Raw genomic sequence first — 27,650 nt, forward strand, 5'->3', positions numbered from 1 at the left:
CTCGTAGTGGGTTAAAAAATGTCCCCCTCCTGCCCCGCCCCACAAACTCATGTCCCTCCCTTAAGCTCTGAACGTGACCTTACTTGGAAATAGGATCATTGCGGATACAGTCAGTTCCGTTGAAGTCCTCCCGGAGTAGGGTACAGCCTAAATCCAACATGACTGGTGTCCTTACAAGAGGGGGACACAGAGACACAGACACACAGAGAGGAGATGATGTGAACACAGACAGGCCAGGTGACGACAGAGGCCGATTAGAGCGATGCACCTACAGGCTAAGAAACACCCAGGATTGCCAGCGACGCCGCAAGCTGAGAAAAGGGCACGAATCCCATTCTTCCCTGGAGGCTTCAGAAGGAGCATGGCCCCGCCAGCATCTTGATCTAGACCTGTGGCCTCCAGACCTGTGAGACCGTAAACGTCCATTGTCTTAAGCCCCCCACTCTGAGGTCTTTTGTTATGGCCGCCCCAGGAAGTGAACCCAAGTCCCTTCCTCACGCTGGCATCGGTGACCGCCGGCTCTTGCCACAGGCCTCTTGCTCTGTGGATTCTGCAAAGGCAAGGCCCCTGTTGACTGAGCCCTCAGTGCCTGGCATGCTCTGGCCCCGGTAGGCACCCAAGACACATCTGTTGGATAAGAGTGAATGTGCCTCTCATTTGGTCTGTTCCTCTTGTTCTGAAATAAAAATCAAAATAAATTCAAAGCAAGCGTGGAAGTCTCGAGTTAAAGCAGAGGCCCAGGGCTTCCCTGGTGGCGCAGTGGTTGAGAGTCTGCCTGCCGGTGCGGGGGACACGGGTTCGAGCCCTGGTCTGGGAGGATCCCACATGCCGCGGAGCAACTGGGCCCGTGAGCCACAATTACTGAGCCTGCGCGATTGGAGCCTGTGCTCCGCAACAAGAGAGGCCGCGATGGTGAGGGGCCCGCGCACCGCGATGAAGAGTGGCCCCCACTTGCCGCAGCTGGAGAAAGCCCTCACACAGAAACGAAGATCCAACACAGCCATAGATAAATAAATAAATAAATAAAATAAACCCAAAATTTAAAAAAAAAGGCAGAGGCCCGGCCAGGCAGGTGTGTTGAGCGGGCAGCCCCAGGTCTGGTCACCCTGGACTCATCTCTCTGGAAGCCTGGCCATGGGCTGTGGCAGCGGCAGCCGGAGGGCACACCGCCACCGGTCCCCACGCTGTGTCATGAGTTCGAAATGCTGGATACGAAAAGTTCAGCTGGGTTGGAAATTCATTTATTGATTCGCACAAGAAATGTCAATATTACATGTAGAAAGAAAAGGAAGAGTGTCAGATTCTTAAAAATAATTTCAACTTTTGTGAAATTTGTGTGATTGTAAAAAAGACTTTAAAGTTATCATCTACCTGCACCAAGAAAGTGTCTCCAGGGTGACACCCCAGCTGTGCCCCCGGCCTGAGCTCGTGTGCAGCCATTTCAAGCATTAACACCTGATATGATCATCAAAGCAATCACACGTTTTCGTTTCAAAATGGGAACTGTTTTATTTGGAGATTTCATACAAATTTACTAACTTCCCTAATCCATTTTTAGGTGTTTCTTACAATCATACAAAAGATTAATATTTTCTAAAAGATTAATATTTTAATCTTTGTAAAATTAATAGATGAATATTTTCGGCAAATATTATACAGACCACCTCAGGTCCGTCTGGTTTTCCCCAGTGCGCCAAACAAACACCATCATTTTCTAGGTGAGAAATGGTGTGGAAACGTGGAGCGTCCCTGTGCTGAGTCCTTCCGCACCCGTTCATGCAGTTGGCAAACGTGGATGAGACCTTCTGAGTCGGGCAGGGCCCCGAGAACCCCTCCAGTCCCAGGCTAGGGGCCAGGAGATGGATTTAGAAATAACCAGTACCAGTTTGTGGTGCTAAGTCAGGAGCAAGAGCTATCTACAGTGCCCTGGGAAAGCAGTGAAGATGGCCTGAGAGAACAGACAAACACTTGACCTGGGACTCGAAGTTTGAGCTCACTAGGAAGAGCCGGGGTCTGGAGGGCTAAGGCAGAAATAGCCACTCAACGTGTGAGAAAGTCCTGGAAACTAAAAGAGCGGTCCTGAGCTTTGGTTGTGAAGTCAAGAGTGGGTTAGGGTCTTGTTTTCCAGCTACTAAGGACTGAGGCTCTTTCCTGATCGGGAGGGGGATCTTGAAGGGCTCTCATCAGGAACACCAGGGTCCCATCTGCTTTAGGAGGGCAATCTGAAGGGCTGGAGGAGTGGATTTGGGGAGGGAGAGCTTGCAGGCAGGGAGGCTGATGCAGAAGCTAAGGGAGAGAGCAGGAGCCCGGAGCAGAGCCCGGGGCGGGTGCAGAGCAGGGTGATTTGGAGAGAGAGGTGTGCCAGGCTGGGCAGGCTTGGATCACCATGAATGGAGAGGTAGGGAAGGGAGGAGGACTGCCTGAGAGAGGAGGTCTGCGGGAAGAGACCTCGCCAAGGGAAGGGAGAAATCAGGAGGCGCGGGCCACCTCCCTTGCAGGATGAGGGGCCAGCAGCCATCCTGCAGCTGAACCTCAGGGCTACAGTGAGGCTGGCCGGTCTCCTTCCTGCATTGAGAACGCTTCTCAGAGGCCTACAGAAGCGATGCATTTGACGCCCAACTCAGCCAACGGGAAAGGATAGCAGGGTGTCCCCAAACACAGCAGGGCCCCCGGGGGAAGGCCTGGCAGGGGAAGTGGGTACTTGCCAGGAGGCTGTGTGCGCTCTCCTGACCTCTTTGGGCAGTTACTGCCGGGCCTTGGATTGGTTTTATTTATTTATTTATTTATTTATTAACATCTTTATTGGAGTATAACTGCTTTACAATGGTGTGTTAGTTTCTGCTATATAACAAAGTGAATCAGCTATACATATACATATATCCCCATATCTCCTCCCTCTTGCGTCTCCCTCCCACCCTCCCTATCCCACTCCTCTAGGTGGTCACAAAGCACCGAGGTGATCTCCCTGTGCTATGCAGCTGCTTCCCACTAGCTATCTATTTTACGTTTGGTAGTGTATATATGTCCACGCCACTCTCTCACTTCGTCCCAGCTTACCCTTGCCCCTCCCCGTGTCCTCGAGTCCATTCTCTACGTCTGTGTCTTTATTCCTGCTTAGATTGGTTTTAACTTTAAGCATTGTTTTAACCAGGGGGAGACTTCTTCCTGGAATTTCTTCTGCAAAACATGCTTTCTGCCTCACTGGGCCCTTCCAGGGAGGTGCTTTCCTGGGAGCTGGGCACCTGGGTTGGATTTAGATGCCATGTGTCTACCGCGGGTGCTTTGCAGGTACCCCAGGAAAATAATCAGGCTTGTGGGGGGCGGTGCCCGAGGTCAATTTTGGGCAAGAAGTGAGCATGGGATTCGCAGAACACTGTTCCTGGGTGAGGTGGGAAGCCTGTTATGGTGCCGGGGAGGGTCCGTCTGGTTCAGGTGACTGAGACCCAGTAAGGTTCTCCAGCACAGCCACGTGAGGGGTGTGTCACACACACACACACACACACACACACAGGTGTGATCAAAGATGGTTCACCACAGCCGATCGTGGGCCCCATTTTCACTTAATACGAGGCTAGTCTCATGAGTCTGACCCCTGAGAGGAGGTAATAAGAATAATGTCCAGGAGACCAAGGCTGGCCCCCTTTAGTGCCGGTCCTTTCTCGGGAAGTCCGGCTCCGCTGCTGTCGGGGAGGACTTACGTTGAGGACAAAGGGTCCTTGGGGAGCTCCTCTTTGGTCAGTTTCGAACTCAAGCCCGGGCGTCCGCAGGCAGGTGCAAGGAGCGGGAACCGCGGGGAGGACTCCTGGGCGGCGGTGGCCCGGGGTCTCCTCGTGGGGGCGTCCCCGCCCGGCCTCCCCGGGGCTGGCTGGGCCCCCGGGCGCGCTCCGGGGCCGCGGGAGGACCGGGGAGGGGGATGAGTCGGAGGGGGAGGGGCCGAGCTGCAGCCGCCGCCGCCCGGCCGGGCGCCCCGCGGCCTCAGGAAAGTGAAAGGGCCGCCCGGGCCTCCGCGCGCCGCCCCAGGAAGTCGCGAGCAGGAAGCGCCAGCGGCGGCCGGGCCGGGCGGCGGGGCGCGGGCCTGGGGGCGCAGGTGAGACGCGGCGACCGAGATGGGGCCGGGGTGGGGGGGAGCGGGCGGCGCGGGGACCCCCTCCCCACCGCCCGCGCCGGCCGGGCCGCGGGACTCGGCGCCGCCGCCGAGCGACACCTGCCAGCGCGGACGACGGGCGGGGAGGCCGGGGGTCCCTGCGCCGGGCGCGCGTCTTTGTGCTCGTCCGGGGCGGAGGCGTCCGGCGGGCTCCGGACCCGGGGCGGCCCTTGCAGCGGGCGGGGGCGGGGCTGGAGGGGCGGCCGGGCGCCCCGGGACCCGGCGAGCGGAGCCGGGGGAGCCGGTGCCGGGCCGGCAGCCGCCCACCGGAGCCCCGGGCGGGGGCGAGCCCAGCCGTCCTCCGGGCCCTCTCCCCGGCCCGCGCGGCCGCGGTGACAGCCCAGCCCGGGACTCGAGAGCGGAGCCCCGCGCGGGGTGGGCGGCGCGGCGGGACGTGGGCGTGCCCGCCAGTCTACTCCGGGACGGGCCGCCGGGGAGGAGCCGGCGCCCAAGCCCGCGGGAGGCGCGGGAGGCTCGGGGCGCCGCTCCCTGGGCCTTCGGGTTGTTCGTCTGAGCGGCTGGTTCCCGGAGCTGGTGAGCCTCCTGGAGGGATTTTACTGGACTCAAAGCCCCGGAAAGTCACCCGGCCTCGGGGCCCCAACCGTCAGGCTCTTTTTTCCAACCTCCCGCACCCGCCGGCCCTCCCAGCCTCTGCAGCCACGCTGCTGACCCTGGGGACCTGGCGACCTAGGGCTGCGACCAGGATCCTGGAAGGCCCCTCTGCACACCGCCAGGTTTGAATTTCTCCGGGTGGAATTGCAAAGCCCGCCTTTCCTTTAGTCTCCCTGAGCTTTCTGTCTGGAAAGTGCCCACCTGCCCTTGAATCTGAATTGTGTGAGGGTGTTCGAGTTGGTAACTAGGTTAGATCTCCCCCTTCCCCCATTGCTCCTTCTTTAATGTCTTTTAAGGTCAACCTTGAGAACCCAGGGCTCTAGACCTCCAGTGTCTCACCATGTGGTTTTGGAACGGCATTTGCAGGTTCTGTGTTGTACCCGCCACCTTGAGGTTCTGTTTGTTGGTGGAAGAAAGTGGTACAGGTAGAGGATTCCTTTTTGTATTTAAGCCCAGGAAAGAAATACTGGCTATTGTCATTCATTTTTAATATTGCTTACAGCCTTTAAAGCACAGACCATAGAAAGTGTTTTCTCTGAAAAGGAAGTTGTGTTTTCCTCTCTCTCTCTCTCTCTCTCTCTCCCCTAAAAGAAAAATGTCTGAAAACTTGCTTGGGGGACATGCATTCCCCCCGCCCCCTGCATTTGCCTTAAAATAAGATCTACTTTAAAAACCCTTGCCTTTAAGTAGATTCTTTAAGAAGCGCCTGGGGCTGCTTTGATTACTGACCACAGCGCTTCAGTTGTGGGAAGACCCTTTCTGTGTTCTGCGCATCATTACTTTTGAGACTCATTTTCGTCTCCAGCGAGTACACGGAACTGATCCCCAGGTAGTGCGTCTGAGGGCGGGGCTCCAGAATGCGTATTGCCCTCAGGTCATCCCATTTTATAGTTATGTAGTTTATAGACTAGGTTGGGCACTTCCGGAACATGGGTATAAAAATGTGCATTTTAGATAGTAAGAGAGATGCTCTAATGGGGTGTGTCTGAAGTTGCTGTCTTTGACAGTAGAATGAAACTGGGTATTCTGACACTTTTCCCTACTGGAGTGGTGAGTTCCAAGGGTGCCTATTAAGAGCCGTTTTTTTTAAAGTACGTTTTCTTTTTTATGTGCTTGGATTGTGTGCCAAAAAGGGGGCTTAAACCAAGTGATCTGCTCCAGTTCTGCCGCCCTCTCTTTGGAGGAGACCTGCCGGGAGGAAGTAGGTTGGAGGGAGGAGGGGACTGAGGGAAACTGGACCAACCTGAATTTGCCCCACAGCGTCCAGCCAACCCGGACCAGCCTCCGGGCCTCTTCCTCGACAGGCAGTGGGGCTCACAGGAGAGCACGGAATTTGTCACTGATGACCTTGGAGGTCTTGACCGGCTCTCGCTGGAATGATTTTCAGTGGACACCGTCCAGGCTTTGGAGGAAGGGGCCTCATTAAGTCGAGCTCTTAATGTCCTACGTGTAAAATCTCTATGTTTACACATCTTAATTAAACTTACGGTGAAAACTTATAACACTTGAGTTCACCCATTTTACAGAGGTAAGAACCATGGTTTTAAAAGGAAATCAAGATTTTTTTTTTTTCCTGCTGACTTTTCCAATGTCTTCTGGATTTTTTTTTTTTTAACATTACAGGTTTTACCAGAATTGAATTGAGGTTTATTGATTCGTTGATGTAATAGATGGCAATAGAATATTTCCAGATGAGCCGTAGGTACCTAGAGAAGCAGCGTCTGGACAGAGGAGGGAACTTGACTCTGACCATCCATTTCCAGGTGCTGTAAAACTTAGACCAAATCCTTTACTCTAAAGGAATCACTCAAAGATTGTTTCTCAAAGTATGTTTAGGCCCAAACAGGAGCCCACTCATTTTGAGCAGAATTTTAGTAAAACGGTTTTTTTAAATATAGAGATTTGAGCAGAAACATTGCGAAGCACTTGTGGAGCTTGGTTCGGCGCATCTCTTGACCGCTTGCCCTGTGCTGGGTTCTGAACCAGGGGATGGGGACGGGGTGGTTGCCTGCAGCCCTGGGCCTTCCTCCCCTGATTTCTACTGAGAACGATTCCAGCTGCTGTTTACTGAGCATCTCCTCCGCGCTGAGGGCTGTCCTTGGATCACTCATTTCATCTTTATAACCACCCTAAGTAGGTGCCATCATCCCTATTTTTTAGCTGGGGAAGGTGAGGGAGCAGAAAGTTTGTGGCATGCCTGAGATTACCCAGCCCAGGGTCAGCTGTCGGGGCAGGTGGCACTCTGGTGGGATGGAGAGCTGAGGCTGTGTCATCGTTAGGGCCCCGGTGGGGTGTGTGTGCAGGCCGAGTGGCCAGGCTGGCTGTCGGGAGCGAAGGTGTAGCTCCCCTGGCTGGAGCAGAGGGGCCTCAGTGCCTCACTGAGAGGAGGTGGGGGGAGTGGGGAGGGTGTGAAAGCTTGGCAAGGTGCATTTTGAAAACTCACTCTGGAGGGAGAGCAGGAATGAACATGGGGAACCTCTCTTAACTGGAAAGACGCAGGCACTGAGGAATATCTTCTAAATCGGAACTATTTGCTATTACTTACCTGTTATCGCAAGGAAGTGGTTTAAAGACACTGAATACATTTCAGCTTTAAATCGAGATTAATGTTTAGTCAGAAGTAGCTTTGTTTAAAAACGTTATATAACCTGTGACTTTTCGATAAGTATTAAGGTAGAACAGTGAATGCTCCTGCATACACTGTGTACTGTGTGATTTAACGCATGGGTCCCAAAGATTCCTCGCCACCGAACATAGGAGAAAAACTGAAAAATAGCACAGGTCGTGGGGTTGGCTTTGGGACAGGAGACCAGGCCTCCCTGCGCCTTCCTTCCCATCTGGCTCTGCCTTCAGCCCTGACTGCAGAATGGGGCCATTTTCCAAGGCCTCTGAGGTGACCACAGGTGTGAGAAATGAGGTGGCACAGACGAGCTGAAGTTCATTCCCACGGCATTACGTGCATTTAGACTCCATTGCAAAGCCACAGTCAAATGATGGGCTTGATGACCTGCCTCCTTGTCCAGGCCTATGTTCCTGTCTGTTACGGTGGCTCAGACGTAGCCCGGGACACAGCTTGGGGGAATGGAGCACGGCCAATTCCCTGGTGCTCTGGTGATTGGGCACCTGGTGCGACCCCTGGGCACATATGGGTCTCCTGTGAATGTCAATGTTAGCTCTGCAGAGTATTGTGATTGAGAGTGAACACGTTGATCTCAGGAGGGCTTCCAGATAAAGAGGAGTTCAGCGGTTTTTCTTACAAGTCCTCAGAACAACATGTGAAGTTCATTTCAGTGACCTTTGAACAAGCTGCCCCCCACCCCCACCCCAGGACGGATGCTCTACCCCTATCTGGTGGCTCTCGTGGTGGGAGCGTCCTGTTGCAGGGAAGTCCAGCTCTGCTCTGGGCTGGGTGACCACACCACGTGCGGTTACTTCTGCCAGGGCTTCCGACGGTGCCATTGTCAGCACACTTGACCTTTCCACCCCTCCCTCTCCTTGTAGAGAGCCGAGCCTCTGCTGGAAGGAAGAGGGCAGGCGAGACCCCACAGGACACCCCTGCGTGCTTCCCAGGATCAAGAACCTATTAATGAAGCATCTTATTTCGTGACCGAAGCTCCACGGTCAGTGAGACGTAAATGGCCCGACTTCCCCCCGGCATTCGCTTCATCGTCTCGTTCTCCAGGGATCAGTGGTAAGTCCTTGGGCACGGTGCCTCCCTCCGTGCAGCCAGTGCCCCCTGCCCCCAGTTTCATGATAAAATGCACGTGGATGGCCAGCCTCCCCATAAGTGTTGAATGGTTTATTGGTGGTGGAAGCGGTGACCAGGAACACGGCCAAGTTGTCCATCTTTGGTTCTGGCAGTGACAGACAGACTGAAAACCTTCGAGGTTTTCCGTGGTTTCTGGTCCACTGAAGATAATCCTGGTCCCCACCCACAGAAAAATGACCACTGACTACCGACAGGACGATAAAATGGCTGTGGGTGAAATAAGTATGTTAACTCTGAGCTTAGTGAGTGGCCTCGCTGGGTCAGGACTTTCAGAGAGAAAATGAGATCTGAACAAGTTAAACGCAGATGCCTTTCTGCTCTGAGAGCACCTGGTGTGCTCTGAGAATCTTTCTCACAGGAGATTCGTGAATCCCACACTCCTTGGAGCAGGCGGATGGTGAGGGCGGAGTGCAGAGCTGGACTGTGTAGTCTCTAACCCACACTCTCAGTGGGTTTTCTCCCCTGCTGATCTCTGTTGGGAAGGAAGAATTGTTCCTCTACCCTCTTAGGTCGAATGACTGGGGGCATGTGAATTAAACTGACAAAAGGCAGATTGACAAGAGAAAAGACATTTAACCACGTATGTGTGGGAGTTCACAGAAAAACGTGACTCCAGGGGGCCTTAGGATTTGGGGATCGGATCGGATACCAACCATCTTAATAGGGGAAGAGGAGCAAGGGAAGGGCACTTTTGGGAAAACAGGTAACTTTTTGGAAAGGTAAATGGGCCCTTAGGAGACTAGTTGGGAGCTAGGATACCGTCGTGACAATGTCTGTTTAGGTGTGATGTGGGCATACCCCGTTTCTGGTATTAAGACTCAGTCTCTCCTGGCTGCTCCCAGGGGGGGAGGATTTATGACAGCTGAGTTCTTTCTCCGCGGCTCTGCTTTTAGGCAGATGAGAGATTTCAGGACTCACGTGCCTTCCGCTCAAAATAACGTTGATGCTGTCTCAGCGTGTTCTGCATCCCTTCAGCTCCGTCTCACCAGGGCCCTCTTGGCCTCCGCACCTTTTGCAGCCTCTCAGGCCCAGGCTGGTGGGGCGAGCGCCCACAGGGTCTCAGGTGTGACCTCAGACATCTGGCTCTTTCCACAGCAGTTCGCTTGTCCACTCATCTCCCGTCCACTGCTGATCTAGCCGCAAGTGGTTCCCTTTTATTTAGTGGGTGTTTATCTTTCCCTTGTCTTGAAACTTTGTTTTGATACAATTTCAAACTCACAGAAGAAAATAAGAATGTTACCAGGAGCTCCTGTAGAACTCTTATGATCACAAATTCTCTTTTTTATCTTTTTTTAAAGTTGAGACCTACAGAGGTAGAACAGTGCTTCTCATGCTTTAGTGTGCATGGGAATCACCTGAAACTTGTTAAAATGCAGATTCTGACTCAGTAGATCTGGGTGATGCCTGAGAGTCTGCATTTCCCAGGTGATGCGGTGCTTTGCGTCCGTAGACCACACTGTGAGTTGCAAGGAGATAGCATATTTGTCTTCATTTCTATTCCATCTCTACCTCAAACTTGCTCCTTGACCTTGAAAGGGTATTTAACCTTTCTAGATCTCAGCTTCCTTCGCTGTAAAAGAAGAGAACTAGCTTTTCTTCTAACATTCCTGCGAAGGACATTTCCTATGTTTTTCTACCCAGCATGCATTGCCTCTTCCTAACAGCACTTTGATTTCCTTTGGGGAATTGACTTCCCTCCTTCGTGTGCAGGTGTGATAGGTAGGTGAGTCTCAGGATTTTCCATCCCGTTATGGCAGCCCCGTGACCTTCCGCCATAGCCCAGGTCCAGCAGGAGGCAGGAGAGGACCTAAGGTGGGCTACGGGCCTCTCTCTCCTGGGACTTTCCGTCTTGAGTTGACTGAACCCAGGGCAGACGGAATGGTGAATCGCCTCTGGTCCAGCCGTGGGGGTCCAGGTTCAACTGGCAGACAAATTCGTAACATTTGTCCTCATTTGCTTCTCCCCCTACCGTCTCTCATCTCTCTGTGTGTGTGTGTGTGTGTGTGTGTGTGTGTGTGTGTGTGTGTGTGTGTGTGTAGATGTACATATACACGCACACACATTTTTTTCCTGAACCATTTGAAAGCAAGTTAAAGACATTATGCCCTTTTATTTCTAAATACTTCAGTATGTACTTCCTGTGAACAAGACATTTTCATATAACGGCACACAAAGATCAAAATAAGCAAGTTTAACACAGATATAATGCTATTATCTAATCCACAGCCCATACTCAAAATTATATCAAATGTCCAATAATGTCTTTTATAGATTTTTTTCCCCCTGGGCCAGGATCTAGTCTGGGCCCACACTTTGCATTTAGTTGTCCTGTGGGTTTAGTCTCCTTTAATTTGGAACTGTTTCTTGGCCTTCCTTTGTCTTTCATGAGCTTGCCATTTCTGAAGGATACAAGCCATTTATTTTATAGACTGTCCCTTGTTTTGTGTGTGTCTGGTATTTCTTCATGGTTAGATTCAGACTATGCATCTTTGTCAGGAATAACACGGAAGAGAGACAGCTTCTCGCTGACGGTAAAGGAGTTACGAATATTGGTGGCGGGGGGAGGAGGGACAGAATGAATCACGTGGTGTTGGGTTGGCATTAAAGATATCGAGAAGAACTGGAGAGGAAGCAGGGGGAGAAATATGTGTGTGTGTGACGTGTGTGTAGGTAGTGGGTGTGTGTGTGTAAAATGCCCTCTCTCTGCCCGCTGACGGGCCCCGGGAATAGTAACACCCCGCAGCAGTGAGCACACCCGGTGCTGGATCTCACTTTCTACGTAACGTTTTCCGCTGAAGGAGCCAGTCAGGCGTCCTTGGAGGCTGGGTCAGCACTGGCCAGGGAAAGTGAGATGAGCATGGAATATCTCGTGCCAAAAAATAAGGAAGTGCTTAAAAATGAAGGGGCGCTCACTGGCCCAATCTGGGATGACATTTTAAATAAACGACGCCAGTAATGGATTATAGCCCATTGAATAAAACAAGAATCCAGTGAGTCCATTCTGCTATAACTAAATAATGCAGAAATGGGAGGAAGGAAAGCTCTCTCCCGCAGTAGAATGCCAGCCGCTAAGTAGAGCAGGAGTGTCCAAGCTGGAACATCGCCATCCGAAACCATCAGGGATGCTTGGTTTAGGCAAGGATCATCAGTGGACACGCACGATGGGGGGAAGGTTGGAGGAACAGGATATCTATGTAACCTCAAAGTACGTTCCCACAAACTCCTGACCGACTACTAGAGGGAAAAACTGTAGCTTCTCTGAGGGGCGACCAGGCAGAAAGCCCCTAAACCAAGGGGTCAGTGATAACGTCACTGACATCGTGGCCCTCCTTTAGGGTGCTCTGGAGAGGCTCATGTCACAGTATGCCTCGTTTCCTTGTTCCTAAATGAGGGATGTCTTCTTACTAATTTCTGTGCCAAATGATACTGTTCAGTAACTCTCATCTAAAGAATGTTTTACTTCTTATTTGCATATGACCGAGATAAATAACACTCAAATAAGGAAACGATATTCCCCCTTGAGTCTCTGAATTGTCTGGGAATGCCTGCGGCATTCTAGAACATCTCTGAGGAAGCTTTGAAGGCGCCTTGCTGAGATAGGCTTTTTTTGCTAGAAACTTGGGGTTAACTCAAACACTATTCTTGTAGTGTTGGTGGATACAGAGAATGCTATCTATTGCTGCAGAAAGTAAGCGGAACGCTGATGAAGTAGAGGTTTAAATAATTCATTTTTAATTGTATTTGCTTAATATTCATAAGCCTAAATGTAACACAAAGCAGAAATTAAAGTATCGGATTATATTCGTTTCCTGGGGCTGCTATAACAAGTCCACAAACTGGTTGGCTCAAAAGAACAGAAATTAATTTTCTCATGGTTCTGGAAGGCAGACGTCTGAGATCAAGGTGTCGGTAGGGCCGTGCTCCCACAGAAGGCTCGAGGGAAGCACGCTTCCTTGCCTCTTCCCGTTTCTGGCGGCTGCTGGCTGTCCTAGCGTTCCTTGTCCTGCTCTACCTGCATCACCACGTGGCCTTCCTCCCTGTCTGTCTCTGTGTCTCCCCATGGCCTTTTATAAGGACACGGAGCTGGATTTAGGATCTTAGTGGATTGTAGGTCATACGTGAGTTGAGTTAAGTATGACCTCAACGTAACTAATTACATCTGCAAGACCCGATTTCCAAATGAGGCCACATTCTAAGATTTATGGTGGACATCAATTTTTGGGGGGACAGTATTCAACCCACTACAAGATGGATAAAAGGAAACAAATATTATCCAAAGTCCTTGCTTCACAAGTGATAAAGGAAGAAGGTGGACGAGGATAGAATTACAAAATGGGAAAGGACTTCTGGAGGATTGTTTAGTCCCCACAACCCAGGATAATCCTGCAGAAGTAAGAAGTCTGCTCGCTCTCCAGGACGGGGGTATTGCCATGGCCACTGGGAAGGCACCAGCCCCACAGTGGTTTAAAAGTACCAGTGGGGCTGTGTTTAGGCCTTCCAGAAGTGGAGAACTCAGCCTCTAGTTGCTGGCTCTTCCCCTCTCCTCAAATCCTACGTAATAAGATGAGGAAAGAGAGAGGAAGGATTTGAAAACAGAGGGAGTAGAGTTGGCCTGATACTGGCGAAATGAAAGATCGGCTTCCTCTTTAGGAGACATACATTCTGTGTCTAGGAAACTCCCGGTTTGCAGGCTAGGTTGACCCTTTGCCCTGATTCTGCAGAGCAGGTTCCCTCCGAGAGCCCTGCTAACCGGCAGGCCGGTACTCTTCCCAAAGGGGCTGATTCATCAAGGTGTTTCACCTCCACCCAAAACTGAACTGAAAATGTGTGGAGGCAAGTTCTCCACTCTGTAGCCCTCGGTGTTCTCGGGGCTTCCGTGGCTGTGCTCCAGCGTGGCATCCCCCAGCACGGGGCAGTCATGGCAACTACTTCGCCCCTGCAGGCTCTGGGCAGGTGAGCATCGCATGCAAGACCGCCCGCTAGAGAAGAAGGCAAGGGCCCAGGAATGGCTGCTGGGTTCCCATAACCTGGACAGCTTGACAGCCTAGGAATGAATGCAGGTGTGTTAGAGCCCCAGGGCTCTTCAGACCTGATCGAGGCATACGGACGAGCTCTTTATTTCTGGGTTTATTTATTCTATTTAATAAATATATTAAATGCACTTAATAAAACTAGAATATTTATAAGTGGAATGTTCTGGGTAGAGAGTGGAGACCATGAACCCAAGGCCCATTTTCTTTTTTAATTTATTTATTTTATTTATTTTTGGCTGCGTTGCGTCTTCGTTGCTGCGTGCGGGCTTTCTCTAGTTGTGGCGAGCGGGGGCTACTCTTCGATATGGTGTGCAGGCTTCTCATTGCGGTGGCTTCTCTTGTTGCGGAGCACGAGCTCTAGGCACGCGGGCTTCAGTAGTTGTGGCTCTCGGGTTCTAGAGCCCCGGCTCAGTAGTTGTGGCGCACGGGCTCTGTTGCTCCGCGGCATGTGGGATCTTCCCGGACCAGGGCTCGAACCCGTGTCCCCTGCATTGGCAGGTGGATTCTTAACCACTGCGCCACCAGCGAAGCCCCCCAAGGCCCACTTAAGTAGACCTGCTCTTTCCAAATCCTTCTGAGCTGGGTGATGATGAAATCCAGAGTCTCCTGGCCGATGGCACACCTGCAAGCTGGTTGTATGTAGCGTCCTTGAGGGCTCCAAATCCTTCTCTCAGGCTCTGATTTGGGAGGGGCTGGAGGTAACTCAGACTGAGAATATTTTCTTACTCCTTGTGGAGATGGGCAAAGGGAGCTCTGTACCCAGATGGGGTCCGATCGGGGTCCCCGACAGTCCACACTAGCCCTAGCAAGTGGGCATCAAGCAACCAATGAGTCTAGCTATGGGCTGGAAATTCTGGCGTTGAAAGTTCCAGTGGCCTAGAACCTTCATAAGCTGGTGCAGAGGAGCAGGGTGGGGTGTGGGATGCGGAGAGCTTCCAGCAAGGAATTGAGAGACCTCCACCCCCTACCAAAATGGATGACTTTCAGAAACACAGGGACAAAGGCCTAGACTTTTGTCACAGGTCCACTGTACTTGCATAGTCTGTGTGCTTTGCGATAGATGTCACACTCACTTGTTTATAGTTTCACTTTTTTCCTACCTGCTCATTGGCAGGGGCTCGAAGAGCAAAGAATCCTAGGAAAACCATCAGTAAATGCTTCCTTGATGAAGTCGGTGTGGTGCGCCCTCGCTAAGCGCGGGTGTTCCAGAGGTGGAAGGTTTGAGTCCCACGGTACTACCAAGCCTTTTTTTCCCACCTGAAATATGACCTTCTGTTAAAAAGCTGGAAATATTTATTTGACTCCTGCCTTTTCTGGTGGCCAGGGAGGCAGACACCCTCAGGAGTCTTCGTGTTAGTCCAGAAAGCTACCCTCGAGAAGTAAATCACAACATTGGAAATGTGGGTGGGAGACAGGAGGAAGGCCCCCTCCTCATCGAGGGCCTTGAATGAGCCGCCTCCCCGGGGGCCGTGGCCCCCCTGCAGCCCCTCTCTGTTCTGTCGCCACTGCCTCCGCCTTGGGTCATCATGGGTTCAAGCCCGCACGCAGTTGGAAGGTCATTGGCCTTTCCAGACCAGAACAGGACGGGTTCTTCAGGGTTAGGGGCCGGGCCTCAGGACGCAGAGGGCCTGCCTTCCTGCTGGGTCTCCTTGTCACCATCTCTTGCCAAGGACTTTTTCCTCCTGACCCGTTGTCTTCCCCGAAGGGCCGCTTTTCTATAGGGTGGTTCAAACATTTAGAACCACATTTAGACCTGAATGAACTTTCATCTTCTTGCTAAAGTATCTTCTTGTCTGTAGTCTCCATACACCTCAGCACTTCCTCTCGAACTGCTTTTCTCATAAACCAAGAACAGCAGCAGGGCTTTGGGCCAATAGTTTTTATGTCATTGGCCTTATTCATAGCTTGTCAGCGTCACTGAGTTGTTCTCACTGAGGCCGGTGAAATAGTTATATTTCTGCCTTGCTTGTGTCCTTCTAAAAAGTAAAAATAAATATGATCTTAAATGCCCAGGGTAGCAGGCTTATAAGTCACTTGCAGTTAATTTTGTTACAAACTAAATCATCATTCCTTTTTGTCTGCTTTGTAAACCCATGTGTACATCTGTGTCCCAGGTTTCTCTTTGATTAGTTTTTCTCATGATGGTTTAAATAGTTCCAATGAACAAAATAAAAGTGGCACATTTTTAAAATATTGTAGTGGTGTTATAAACAGGATTGATCTTTGATGTAGGACTGAGTAAAAAAACATACAGCATAAGGAAATTTAAGAATACCGTTGTAATGGATTCTTAATGCACCTTTTTTTTCTTTATTGAAGTATGGTTGATTTACAACGTTGTGTTTTATTTCTGCTGTACAGCAAAGTGATACACGTATATGTTCGTTATACATATATATGTTCGTTTTCATACTCTTTTCCATTATGGATTATCACAGGATATTGAATATAGTTCCCTGTGCTATACAGTAGGACCTTGTTGTTTATCCATCCTCTACGTAATAGTTTGCATCTGCTGACCCCAAACTCCCCGTCCATGCCTCCCCCCAGCTTCCCTCCCCCTTGGCAACCACAAGTCTGTTCTCTATGTCTGTGAGTCTGTTTCTGTTTTGCAGATAGCTTCATTTGTATCGTATTTTAGATTCCACATATAAGTGATATCATGTGGTATTTGTCTTTCTCTTTCTGACTTACTTCACTTAGTATGATCATCTCTAGGCCCATCCATGTTGCTGCAAATGGCATTATTACATTCTTCCTTATGGATGAGTAATATTCCATTGCATACATGTACCACATCTTGTTTACCCATTCATCTGTCGATGGACGTTTAGGCTGTTTCCATGTCTTGGCTATTGTAACTAGTGCTGCTATGAACATAAGGGGCACGTATCTTTTCGAATTACGGTTTTGTCTGGGTGTATGCCCGGGAGTGGGATTGCTGGGTCATATGGCATCTTATAATTTTATGTCATCCCTGCCACTGTTTTGTGTTTCAGGTACAGAGCCTTCATTTTTATTTTGACATTTTTGCTGTATGCAAGTTTTCACTTATCTCGAAAGCCTATCAGCATAGTTAAGGTAAGAAATCATTGAAAGCACTCGATTTCATCTCCTGCCTGTAATCTCTGTAAGGAACTAGTAAGCCGGTTGGGGGGAAGGGGAGTTTGGGGGAGAGCAGTAAGATAAATGGAGAAAATGGATTGTTGAGAAGCAAGGTATTTTGCTGCTTTGGTTTTTAGTTTCTCTTTTCTGAAATTAATAACTTTAAAATGGTTTTAGGATTTATAATTTCAGAGGTAGTATACTTTCGGTTATATTCGTTGCCTGTTGCAGAATTCTAAAGCTTAATTAAATATCTATTCTGTCTTGTGTGAACTTTCCCTCTGAATATATCCAGTCTAAAAATGTTCCCCAAATTGCTTCTACGGCCATTAGGCTTTGATCCTAAGTCTGGCAGTGGTGGTGTTTCTCCATTATTCTCAGAACACTGAGTTTCTGTGTGAGTGATGGGTGTGCAGGAAGTTATTAGGCAGGCATTTAACTCGACTTGGGGAAAAGAAGATTAAAGGAGACAATCCTACGAAATAGCCAGTTGTAACCCGGGAAAAAGCAGAGTAGTTTTCTTACCCTCACTGGAATGACATCATTTTGCCTGCAGACTGTCAACTGGCTTGAATGGCTGCTGAGCCTTTATTATAGAAGAGACAGGAAATCGTCCAGGGCCAAAGGTAGCTCATTTACAGCCCGACTGCCCCTCCCTCACTTTCTCCTCATTGGCAGGGACGCAGGTCCGGGACTGTAATTCCGTTGACCTTTGTGGTCCCGCTTCCTCTGCCCCCCGGGTCGGGGGGCGGGGGGGAGAAGAGGCCGAGTGCTGGACAGCTGTCGTCTCGGCTCCCGGCCGGTGGCAGAGGCAGTGCCCCGAGGCTGTTGCTTCTCTGGATGGTTCTGTGTTCCCCGGTCTGCAGCAATTCCTCCTTGACCCCTAGGAAGCAGGAATTTCCCCCGCCCCTCAAGTCGCTTGTAACATTCTCCCTTTTTTGATGTACCAAGTTTGAATAACTATGGCAATCTTTGCAGACCTTTTATAATGCAGTTTTCAAAAAAGAGAAAAGGATGGGACAGGAGAGGGTGGGCCTTCATCCACTTGACCAGTGTCTCTAATACCAGTACCAAGGACCAACCCGCCCCTGTCAACTTAAATACTACTAATTCCTGTCTTCCTGGTTAGGGAAATACACATATGGCTCAAGAAAAAGGCAAGTTATGAAAAGGGAAGAGACCGTTGAAGGGACCTTAGAGAGTGCCTAGAACTGAAGGAGCCAGCGGGGTCGGGAGCCTTCCTGAGCCTCCGATGGATCCTGGAAGGCCAGATGTGGATCCTGGGGCCAATCCTGGCCTGCTGGGGGCGTCGCGGTGCAGCAGCAGCCTGACAGACTCAGGGCCCGTGTTGGGACCGAGGCAGCATGCTGAGGGGGGCTGGCCACTGGAGGGTCTCCTTCTGGTGGTCACGAGGGTCCCCAATTAGCCAGGAAGGGATGCGGCATTGTTCCAGGCCACTCTCCCGGCTTCCCCGTCGGGGGCTTGGGGCTTAGTGACGAGGGGCCCGGCTCTTAGTTACGTTTTCATCGGTCACGGTGACTGCCACTGGCTGAGCCCCGCGCCTGACAAGGTGCACGCCTCCCTTATTTAATATCATCGTCACGGCAGTCCTGTGAGTGTCCTTTTGAGGAAACTGAGACTCAGGAGCCTAATTCCTCTATGCAGGCCGGGGCCACCTCAGGTGAATTCCACAGGGTCGGGCTGACTCCAGGGTCCCTGCCCTTACCCTCCCTGCCACAGGGTCTCTAGGGCAGGTGTATGTAGGAAGCTGGGTACAGTCACGGCATCACACCCAGATTTTCTTCAACACGCAGATTGTCTGACTTAGCGCCTTAGACGTGCCTGGGTGTGGATTGGCCTAACGCAGAACCCCGGGGGCTTCGCCTTCTGAGATAGATAAGATGTCACACTCCATATGATAACTTACTTTGTAATGCCTTACAAGGCTTTCACGTGCTTTATTTAGCTCATCTTATTTATAAAACCAGAAGTAGTAACGCTGCTGTTGACCCAAGGAACAGTCTGAATTATCTGTAACTTATGTTTATTAGTACATTATGAGCAAAACAAAATTAAAATATATTTGCGTACCTGGAATTGATCACCAGGGGTGGTGAATCATAAAATGATTCATATTCTTTAATGTCACTTACAGTGACGTGACATGTCGTGGTGGCGTGAGGCTACTCTGTTTAGACTTAGTTTAACCACTGATGAAACCTTTCATTTTACTCTGATTTTAGTATATAGCAAAAAGGAAAAATAAGTGATAGTGATGAAAACAGGGCTGGGAGGAGGTGGGGTTACAACCCCGCTCTCTTCTGAGAGCTGCTCCAGCGCTAGCCCTGCCTCTTAACTGGAGGCCGATGGACATGTGGGGCCTGCACGCTGCCTGAGGGACACTCTGGGGGGCTCTTCCCTGCCCCCCCCACCCCCAGGCTGGGCCAGAACAAAAGCCTGAAAGCAGAGGGTTCTCGGGGAGAGCCTGAGCTGCAGGGGATCCAAGGTCCCTGAGGGGAGCTGTCACATTGACCCGTCTGAGTGTGAATGTCCAGCCCTCTCTGCACACACGGGACCCAGGAAAAGAAAGCCGTGAAATCCTCAGCGGCGGACAGAAAACAAAGCCTGAAAGGCTGGAAGTGCATACCTTGGCTTTGGGTGGGAAACTTGCTATCTGGAAAGTTCTACTGTTCCCAGTATTTGTGTTTAAATAGGACACAACTCCAATGAAAATCTCAGCAATGTCTTTTTTAACTGAATAAAATAATCTTAGAGTTTATGTGAAAAGAATGACCAAGAATTAATTACCAAGGAAAGTGTGGAAAAGGGAACATTTTTTAAGCCACTATAATCAAATTATTATGGTATTGCATGAGGATAGACAAAGAGGTCAGTAGAAAAGTATAGAAAATACTGTGGAAACATACAGTAGAATGGCTGACAGAGGTGATGGGAAAAGTATAGTTCATCTAATAAATGGTGTTGATACAACTGCAGATTCATCTGGAAGAAATACAGTTGAACCCCTATCTTATAAAGAATAGATGAATGGATTAAAGATTTAAATGTAAAAAATAAAAAGTAAAAATCGAAGAACAAGAAGATGTCCATCTTAAGGGTGTGAAGTTGGGAAATCCAAAAGAATGATGGACGGAGGGGGGCAGAATGATGGACGGAAGAGGCAGTTCGCAGACAAAGGATATACCACTTTATACCCACAAAGTGGCAAAACACCTAAAAGAGTAATAGCCCCTGTTGCTGGCAGTGATGGCGGGAGAAGACTTTCAGGTATGGGTGATAGAGATGTGAAGTGTTACAGCCTTTTGGAAAGCATCTGGGTAACACCTGTTGAAATTAAAAATGCTTGTCCTTCAGTCCTGCTTCTGGGAATCTTGTCCATAAAAATGAAAGCGCCAGCACTTATGAGTATTTGCATAAGCATCTTTTTTGTAGCATTGTCTGCAATTTTTTTTTTTAAAGGAAAAAAAAAAAACCTGGCTATTATGTGAACTTAATCAGCAGCTGAAAGTTTGAATAAATTATGGCACATCCATATTCTGATATGTGCAACTACTTAAAAGAATTAATTAGAGCCAAACCAGTTGACTCAGAAAGATTCCCAGCAGGTATTTTTGAGTAAGAAGAGTCAAGGTGGACATAAGTCCATGCAGAATGATCCCATTTAAGAAAAATAGACAGTGACCCAAAAGCTTCCCTATGTATTTCTGTACACCTTTGTGAGTGGGTGTACCTTTGCATATGCAGAAGTGTGTTTGGCCCATTTTCATGTGGCTCCTGTGAACTGACCACCTCCAGGTGCTGTTGTAAATGGGGCCCAGGTTGTCTGTTCTTCCTGTTTTGAGCACTGTCTCATCCGCTCTTGCTGCTGCAACAAAATACCATAGACTGGGTGGCTGTAGACGCAGACATTTGTTGCTCACAGTTCTGAAGGCTGGACATGCCAGATCAGGGTGGGTGCCCGCACGGTCAGTTTCTGGTGAGGGCCCTCTTCCAGCTTGCAGACGGCTGCCTCCTTGTAGCTTCACTTGGTGGAAAGTTGAGGAGCTCTCTGGGGTCCATTTAAAAGAGCATTAATCCCATTCACGAGGGCTCCACCCTCATGACCTAATCACCTGCTAAAGGCCCCACCTCCTAATACCGTCCGTCACCTCAGGGGTTAGGTTTCAACATATGAATTTGGTGGGAACACCAGCATTCAGAGCGTAGCAGGCACCAGAACTTTCATTTCTCTTCTAGGACTTCTTTTGCATAATGCTTTGGAGAGTTCTTTTAACCCAGAGCTTCATAAAAGGAGTCTAGGGCTTCCCTGGTGGCGCAGTGGTTGGGAGTCTGCCTGCCAATGCAGGGGACACAGGTTCGAGCCCTGGTCTGGGAAGATCCCACATGCCGCAGAGCAACTGGGCCCGTGAGCCACAATTACTGAGCCTGCACGTCTGGAGCCTGTGCTCCGCAACAAGAGAGGCCGCGATGGTGAGAGGCCCGCGCACCGCGATGAAGAGTGGTCCCTACTTGCCACAGCTAGAGAAAGCCCTCGCACAGAAACGAAGCCCCAACACAGCCATAAATAAATAAAAGAACGTGAATTTCTTTAAAAAAAAAAAGATCTCTTAAAAAATAAAAAATAAAAAATAAAAGGAGTCTAAAGGACTAGTTAAAATAAATGGACCCACACAGCCTAATGAACCCTAGAAAATTTACTAAACATATACACTCTGTATAGATTATGGACACACGCGTGCACGTACGTGCGCACACACTAAACTCCGTGTGTCGTTCAAAGGTGAAGTGAAGCTGACACAACCCCTCTCCTCCTGATGAGGCCCGAATCCCCTGCTCTCAGTCTCCTGCCCCTCTCCCTGTCACCTCCCAGCATCTTCTGGACCCCTTCCCCATTCCCACTGGGCTATCTCCTCCGTTACAGACAATGAGCAGCTCGCTGTAGCCTTGGCCAGAGAACCGAAGAGCCCATGTTTTGGGAATGAATGAGCGAATAAAGAGTTTCTCAGGGTGAAGCTGCTCAAGTTCAGAGTTTAGCACGTAGAGTCTTCATTAATGTACATTTATATAAAAACATTGGTGCCTAAGTGACTGCACGGGCCGGTGTGTGTGGAGCTTACGGGGAACATGTCTGCTGCAGCTCCTGCTGCCCAGTGCTGGGGATGGAGGGTGCTAGAGAGGGGATCTGTAGATGGGAGGTAAGTGCACCCCCCTGTGTCCCTGCCGCTCCCCCCTACATGGTGCTTCGTAACGTCATGGCCGTTTTCTGCATCCTTCCATCATGTCCACACCTGTCTTCTCTCACTCCCTGCCCCCCGCCCACCTTCCAGTCACTCTGGAGTCTTGCGGTTTATTGTGTTGTTGCCGTTCCTTTGTGTATTACACAGACATTTTTAAACACGTATGAGCCCCATGCACCTGGAATGTTCCATTCTGCTCTTCCCCTCTTGGCGTATCACAACCGTATTTCTCGGCTGCCACATTGTCTTTTGATTGATCGTCTTTTAATCACTGCCTGGTGTATTCTGATTAATTTTATGTGTTATCTGTTGAAAGGCACGTGTGTAAAAAATTTGCAAAGGAGACTGCTTTTATGAAAGCAAAGGACTAGCTCCCCACCCCCGAAATGATTTTATAACATGGTAAGAATCAGTTCACCTGGTGAGTTTTTTTTCTGGCAAACTAAGTTTATCTTAGTTTCATTAATCCTTAATTTTCCTGCAAACACCAGGTTTGGGGAATAAAACTCACTGAAAAGTTAAAATATGGCAGTCTTATTAAAAGCTAGCATGTGGTCATTTAAATATCCTTAGAATTCTTTATGCTCAAGTAATGTTAAGTCTTGTACTGCTTTTGCTTCAGCTTTTCAGGGGGATGGGCTGGAGACTGCATTTCTCATATGAAGGAGGAGGGCTGGGGAGAGAAGGGAGCTGAGTGAGATTAGGGCCAGCTGGAGGCCCTGGGGTGCCCCTGTGTGGGTGGACCCCAAACACACAGCTGCCAGTCACTGAGCCTTTCTGAGGGCTGGGGACCCGGAGGGGAGCTCTCTGCACACACCTGCATGTGCTCATCTTCACGGCAGCGCCGGACGGGCCGTGCTGTGCTGGCTTCTTAAGGGACCGTGGGGAGTCCCCGTGAGTCGGCTGAGGCTGGAAACCGGCACAGCAGCACCAGGACCCCGGCTCAGAGCCCGCGTCCCTGACCAATACCTCTCATCCCAGGACAAACCAAAACAGAAAACCTCTTCTGCTTGTTTATGAAACAAAAAGGGATGCTTTCTAATCCTTTATATCCCCTGTGGCTGGTGAAGGAGGACGTGGACCTGCCGGTGGGAGCCGCGTCTATAACGGTCCTCTTCCCGGGCTTCCGCGTAAGGCGTGTGTTAGGAACCCCCACGCCGGCCCCGCTCGAGGGTCCCCCTCAGCCCATGGGGGTCCCTGCGTCCTGCCTGTGGCTCCCTTATTGAAAGGTGAATAGACAGCATCAGTGGTGCCTCCGGGCCCGGCTGGCTTCCAAGAGAAGCAGCAGAGAAAGGTGGGCGGACACACCTGACTTCTGAAGACAAAGAGGGAGGGAAATTATCACATCAGGCGGGTGGGAAAGTGCTGGGAATCCAGCTTTATGCAGAAAGGCAGGGCTCCCCCGTGTCCCCGTCCCAAATCCACAGCCGTGTCCCCGTCCCAAATCCACAGCCGCGTCCACAGTGTCTCAGGGGGGCAGGGAAGGGGCTCCGAGCATCCCAGGATGACAGCGCCCGGCCTCCACCCCTGGGGAGCGTGAGCTCGGCTGAGGAAAGCTATTTGCAAAGTGTTACTTTGAGTTTGGAAAGCGGAACCTTGGCTAGTTTTAGCGGAAGCTTGTGTTTAAATTACAGCAGAGCAGCCCAGTGATGATGACAAAGCCACGTGACCACAGAGTGGCTGGGTCCCCCGTCCCAGGCCAGGTCTCAGGGGCGTGTGTCCATGTAAAATCAGCTGTCCCACCGTGGCTGATCACAGCCCTAGCAAGGCGGCCTTTTAAAGGAGATCAGCCTCTTTAGTGACCCCTCTCCTGAAGAGGCGGGGTACCCACAAAGCGAAGGTGGTGGACAGGCCTCCTGGCTGCCCCCCACCTGGTGGACTGGGGTGCAGCTCCCTGCCCGCTGCCCTGTGTCTTGACCCCGGGGTAGATGCTCCTGCCGGGACCAGCCTTCCCCTCAGCCCCCCAGGCCCAGCCTCTCTCAGGCCGCAGCTCACTAAAGGACGCCCCTTCAGGACCTCTGCTCCCCCTGAGGGCCACCTCCTTGACCTTGAGGACGCCTCCTTTCTGCCCTCGCTCACACCTGATGGATTGGTCCATCTGAGCCCCGTGTAGCGGAAACCCCAGAAAGCGCCCAGCAGGGGAGAAGTGGGAGCCAGGGGCCACCTGGGAGGGGACACGTGTGACCCCCAGGTGGCACCACAGGCGCATGGAGTCCTGTCTGCTGCCCCTTGTGTTTTAAGGAACAAGTCACCTGTTACTCAGGTCCCCATAACAGGGCGGCCCCGGCTGCCCTGCGGCACTTTTCTGGAAGTGTGGACGCCTCCTTAAGGAGCACCTTGAGCTAGTTTGGGGGGGGTGGTTGACGTATGATTTGCACATAGTAAAGTGCACAGATCTGCGGTGTCTAGCCTGGCAAGTATTTACATGCTCACCCAGGAAATCATCACCTAGGTTAAGGTCTGGCCCCTGTCCAGCTCCCCGCAGGCTCCCTGTGCCTGGTCCCCATCATTGTTCCCCTTCTCTAGGTGACCACCGTTCTCACCAATGTCACCTGGATTTACTTCCCTCCTCCTGAGCTCTGTAAACAAAGTCCTCCCATTTGTGCTCCTTCGTGTCAGGCTTATTTTGTTTCGAGATTCATCCTCGTCCTTGGTGGACCTGTAACTTGTAGTCAGTGATACAAATCCAGCAAGATGAATCCATTCTTCCGTTCTGGGCAGGTGGTCCCCCATGCCGCCCGGCTGCTCTGAGCAGTCGTCTCTGGGTGGCCCGGTACAGGCTGTGTCGGCTGTGTCTGTGCTCAGGAGGGGACGGCCGCTAGGGAGCTCGAGAAACCGTCCTCATCGGCAGGCACTCTGTGGGTCCCCTGGACACACCGCCCCAGAGGTGCCGTATCCCCCTAGGACGCAGTCACCCTAGGACGGCTGTAAGGAGAGGGGCGGCTGAGCCCCACCTGAGTGCACTCTCTCTCTCTGGCTTCTGTCCTCCCCATGGATGTCCCAGGGTGAGCTGCACAGAGACTGCACAGCTTCATATGAGCGGGAAGTCGGATTCCACAGCCAGAGCCGAAAAGCCTGGGACAGCCCCGCTCACCAGCCCCCAGACAACGGGACCGACTGCGGCTGGGCCCCATTTGGTGAGTTCTCCATCCGTCCCCCTGCTTTCGCCCCGTGGCTGAAGCTGGCCGTCCCTGCAGGCCTCCTCCACAGGTGGCAGTCCCCGAGCCGGCTGGCTGATCTCAGCAGCGGTGACAATGCTGTCGGATGCAGCTGCGCCTCCAGGTGCAAACTAACCTCTCCTCCCAGCAAACCAGCCTCGCACCTTCAGCTGCTGCACGTTTCCCGTGCCCGTGTGCAGAGGTGTCGCTCAGTGGTCAGACCTGCTGGAGGTCATTTGCAGGTTGCATTTGTCCAAGCTGGATGTTAGGACTTACGGAGCGTAAGCTGTGGGTGGAAAGAAGAGAGCAATCTCAGAGCTGTAGTGTGGGGCTGGCCTGGGGGGCCCGAACCAAAGCCGGTGTAACAGGTGAAGCAGAACAGAACCCACAAGCTCAGCGCCAGCGATGGGGATTTGACCTGATGGGAGTGATGTTTATGTAGCGATTACTGGAAACATGGTGACTTGATCTTCAGTTGCTGTATTTTCTGTGTTCCCTTCTGAGGACACCGCCCAGACGTAGAGAGCAGAGGTCTCGTATGTCATTGTACCTCTCCCGGACATACATTGGTATTTAGTGGAAAGTGAACAATGCTCTCCCTTTCCTGTTGCTTCTCGCCCCATGTAGATGAGGGCAACTACCAGCAGCTGCTCGGCGCCCTGGACTACTCCTTCCTGTGCGCGTACGCTGTCGGCATGTACCTGAGGTAGGTCGGGCTGAGACTGCAGGACCCAGGCGGTCCGCTGGGCGCAGAGCGCAGCTCCGGTGCTCTGAAGACGCCGCCCCGCCCGCAAGCGGCTGCTCCTCCAGTCTCTCCTCAGAGACAGGGATGAGGTGGACGCCCGCACACGGCCTGGCTGTCCTGCCGATCGGGCAGGCTGTCCTTGGACGGCTTTCCCGGCCCCGGGGTTGGACGCACCGTGAGCCCTGCCGGGACCCGGTCACTCAGGAGCAGGGCCCTGGCCGCTCCCCACCCGGTGAGCACGGCAGAGCATACTCTTCGCTGGTTTCAAGGGCCGCCGTCTCTTTCCTAACCCCGCCTGGCGTCAGAGCAGTTCACACAGCGGGTGCTGGGAGTGTCCACCTGGATGCCCCGCTAGGCCGGAACAGAGCCTCCGCTGAGTGCCAGAGGCCGTCCTGCCTGGCGGTGGGAGGTGTGGACCCCAGAGGCACGTTGCTGGGATTTGGTCCCGGCTTGACTGCTCGCTTGGGTGGCTCTGGACGAGTTACCGCACCTCCTTGGGCCTCAGTTTCCCCTTTGCAAAATGGGGGAAACAGTAGTTCTTAACTCACAGGAGTGTGGTGAGGTTTAAATGAGTTAATACATGCAGAATGCTCAGAACGGGGCCTGGCCCGTGCTGTGTTCCCAGCGTCTGTGACATACGATCATTACCCCATTCTTGATCCAGTTCTGAATTGGCCTAGGGAGGTGGTAAATATTAGTGGGTAATAACAGGACATGCAATTGGCCGGTTAAAAACTGCTATTGTGTCAGTCTAGCCAAGTTTAACAAAAAAAACAAAACAAAACTTATAGGGACTAAGGCCTTTAGTCCAAAGAGGGCTTTGTTCAGAGACACAGAGTTTTAGAGCTTTGGGAATCTCTGGAATCCCTGTAAGTGTTTACCTTCTTCCCTGAGATCCACCCAGACTGTGTTATCACCGAGACCTGGACCCCCTCCCCAGCTCAGGACCGTCTGGGTGTCTGGTACCCAGACAGGCGGTTTCTGCTGGTGGAGTGGCTGTCACCCCTTTGTTGAACTTGCACATCTGCGTAGAGCTGCAGGGCTTGTCTGAGTGCGGAATGAATAACACGGATGCAGCACAGAACAGGAGCCCAGCTGCTGAGAAGGACGGTGTAAGCCTCAGGTGCCTTAGGGTGTGGGCTGCCAGCCGTATTCCATCCTGGGGTCAAATATTTATGTTCTAAGAACCGCAGTTTTACTGGACACCAATAATCAATATAAAAAGACCCCAAGGTTGGAGTGTGTTTTTCTCAGTTACTAGAAAACACTAGTTAAACGTGGTTGCCAGCTGGGAGTGATTTTGTCTCCTAGGAAACAGTTAGCAATATCTGGAGACAGTTTTGGTCATCTCAGCTGGAGAAGGGGGTGCTGCTGGCATCTAGTGGGCAGAGACCGGGGGTGCCGCTAAGTGTGCCACAGGACACAAGACAGCCCCTCGCCACAAAGAATTACCTGGCCCAACATGCCAAGGGTGCTGAGGCTAAGAAACCTGGTTTGAATAAAGTGGTTTTATTATTGCTTATTTATTGGCAAAGATCATTCTTTATGCAACTCGCCAACGAAGGTTCTTATTAAATAATTTTATTTTATTATGAAATAGTATTATTTATTTCATAATAACCTAACGTGAAATCCACAGTGGACTCGTGACGGGGATGAGGGTGTACCCTGCTTCCTTGCGTGCTTCCTTGCATGACGTCTTAGCGACATCATGACACATTGCTAGTGAGATGGATGGTGTTAGTGTAGCAGGTAACTCAGACGTGGTGGCACCTTTGTTAACCCAGGTCATCGCTGGCAGGTTCAAGCAGGTGTGGCGTGACCTT

General features: G+C 51.2%; 1 protein-coding gene across 1 annotated transcript in view; it reads left to right on the forward strand.

Annotated features, from left to right (window-relative positions):
- The first annotated feature begins 3,984 nt into the window (after positions 1–3,984).
- SLC37A1 (solute carrier family 37 member 1) overlaps positions 3,985–27,650 on the forward strand; it is a 65,766-nt gene continuing 42,100 nt past the window's right edge. The window contains exons 1-5 of the mRNA XM_068545797.1: positions 3,985–4,087; positions 8,258–8,447; positions 16,558–16,639; positions 24,926–25,058; positions 25,707–25,785. Of these exons, the coding sequence (XP_068401898.1) occupies positions 8,392–8,447; positions 16,558–16,639; positions 24,926–25,058; positions 25,707–25,785 (350 nt within the window). The 5' untranslated portion in view covers positions 3,985–4,087; positions 8,258–8,391. The remainder of the gene's footprint in view (positions 4,088–8,257; positions 8,448–16,557; positions 16,640–24,925; positions 25,059–25,706; positions 25,786–27,650) is intronic.

The sequence above is a fragment of the Eschrichtius robustus genome, chromosome 6 (assembly GCF_028021215.1).
Source record: "Eschrichtius robustus isolate mEscRob2 chromosome 6, mEscRob2.pri, whole genome shotgun sequence".
In the NCBI taxonomy this organism is placed as follows: domain Eukaryota; kingdom Metazoa; phylum Chordata; class Mammalia; order Artiodactyla; family Eschrichtiidae; genus Eschrichtius; species Eschrichtius robustus.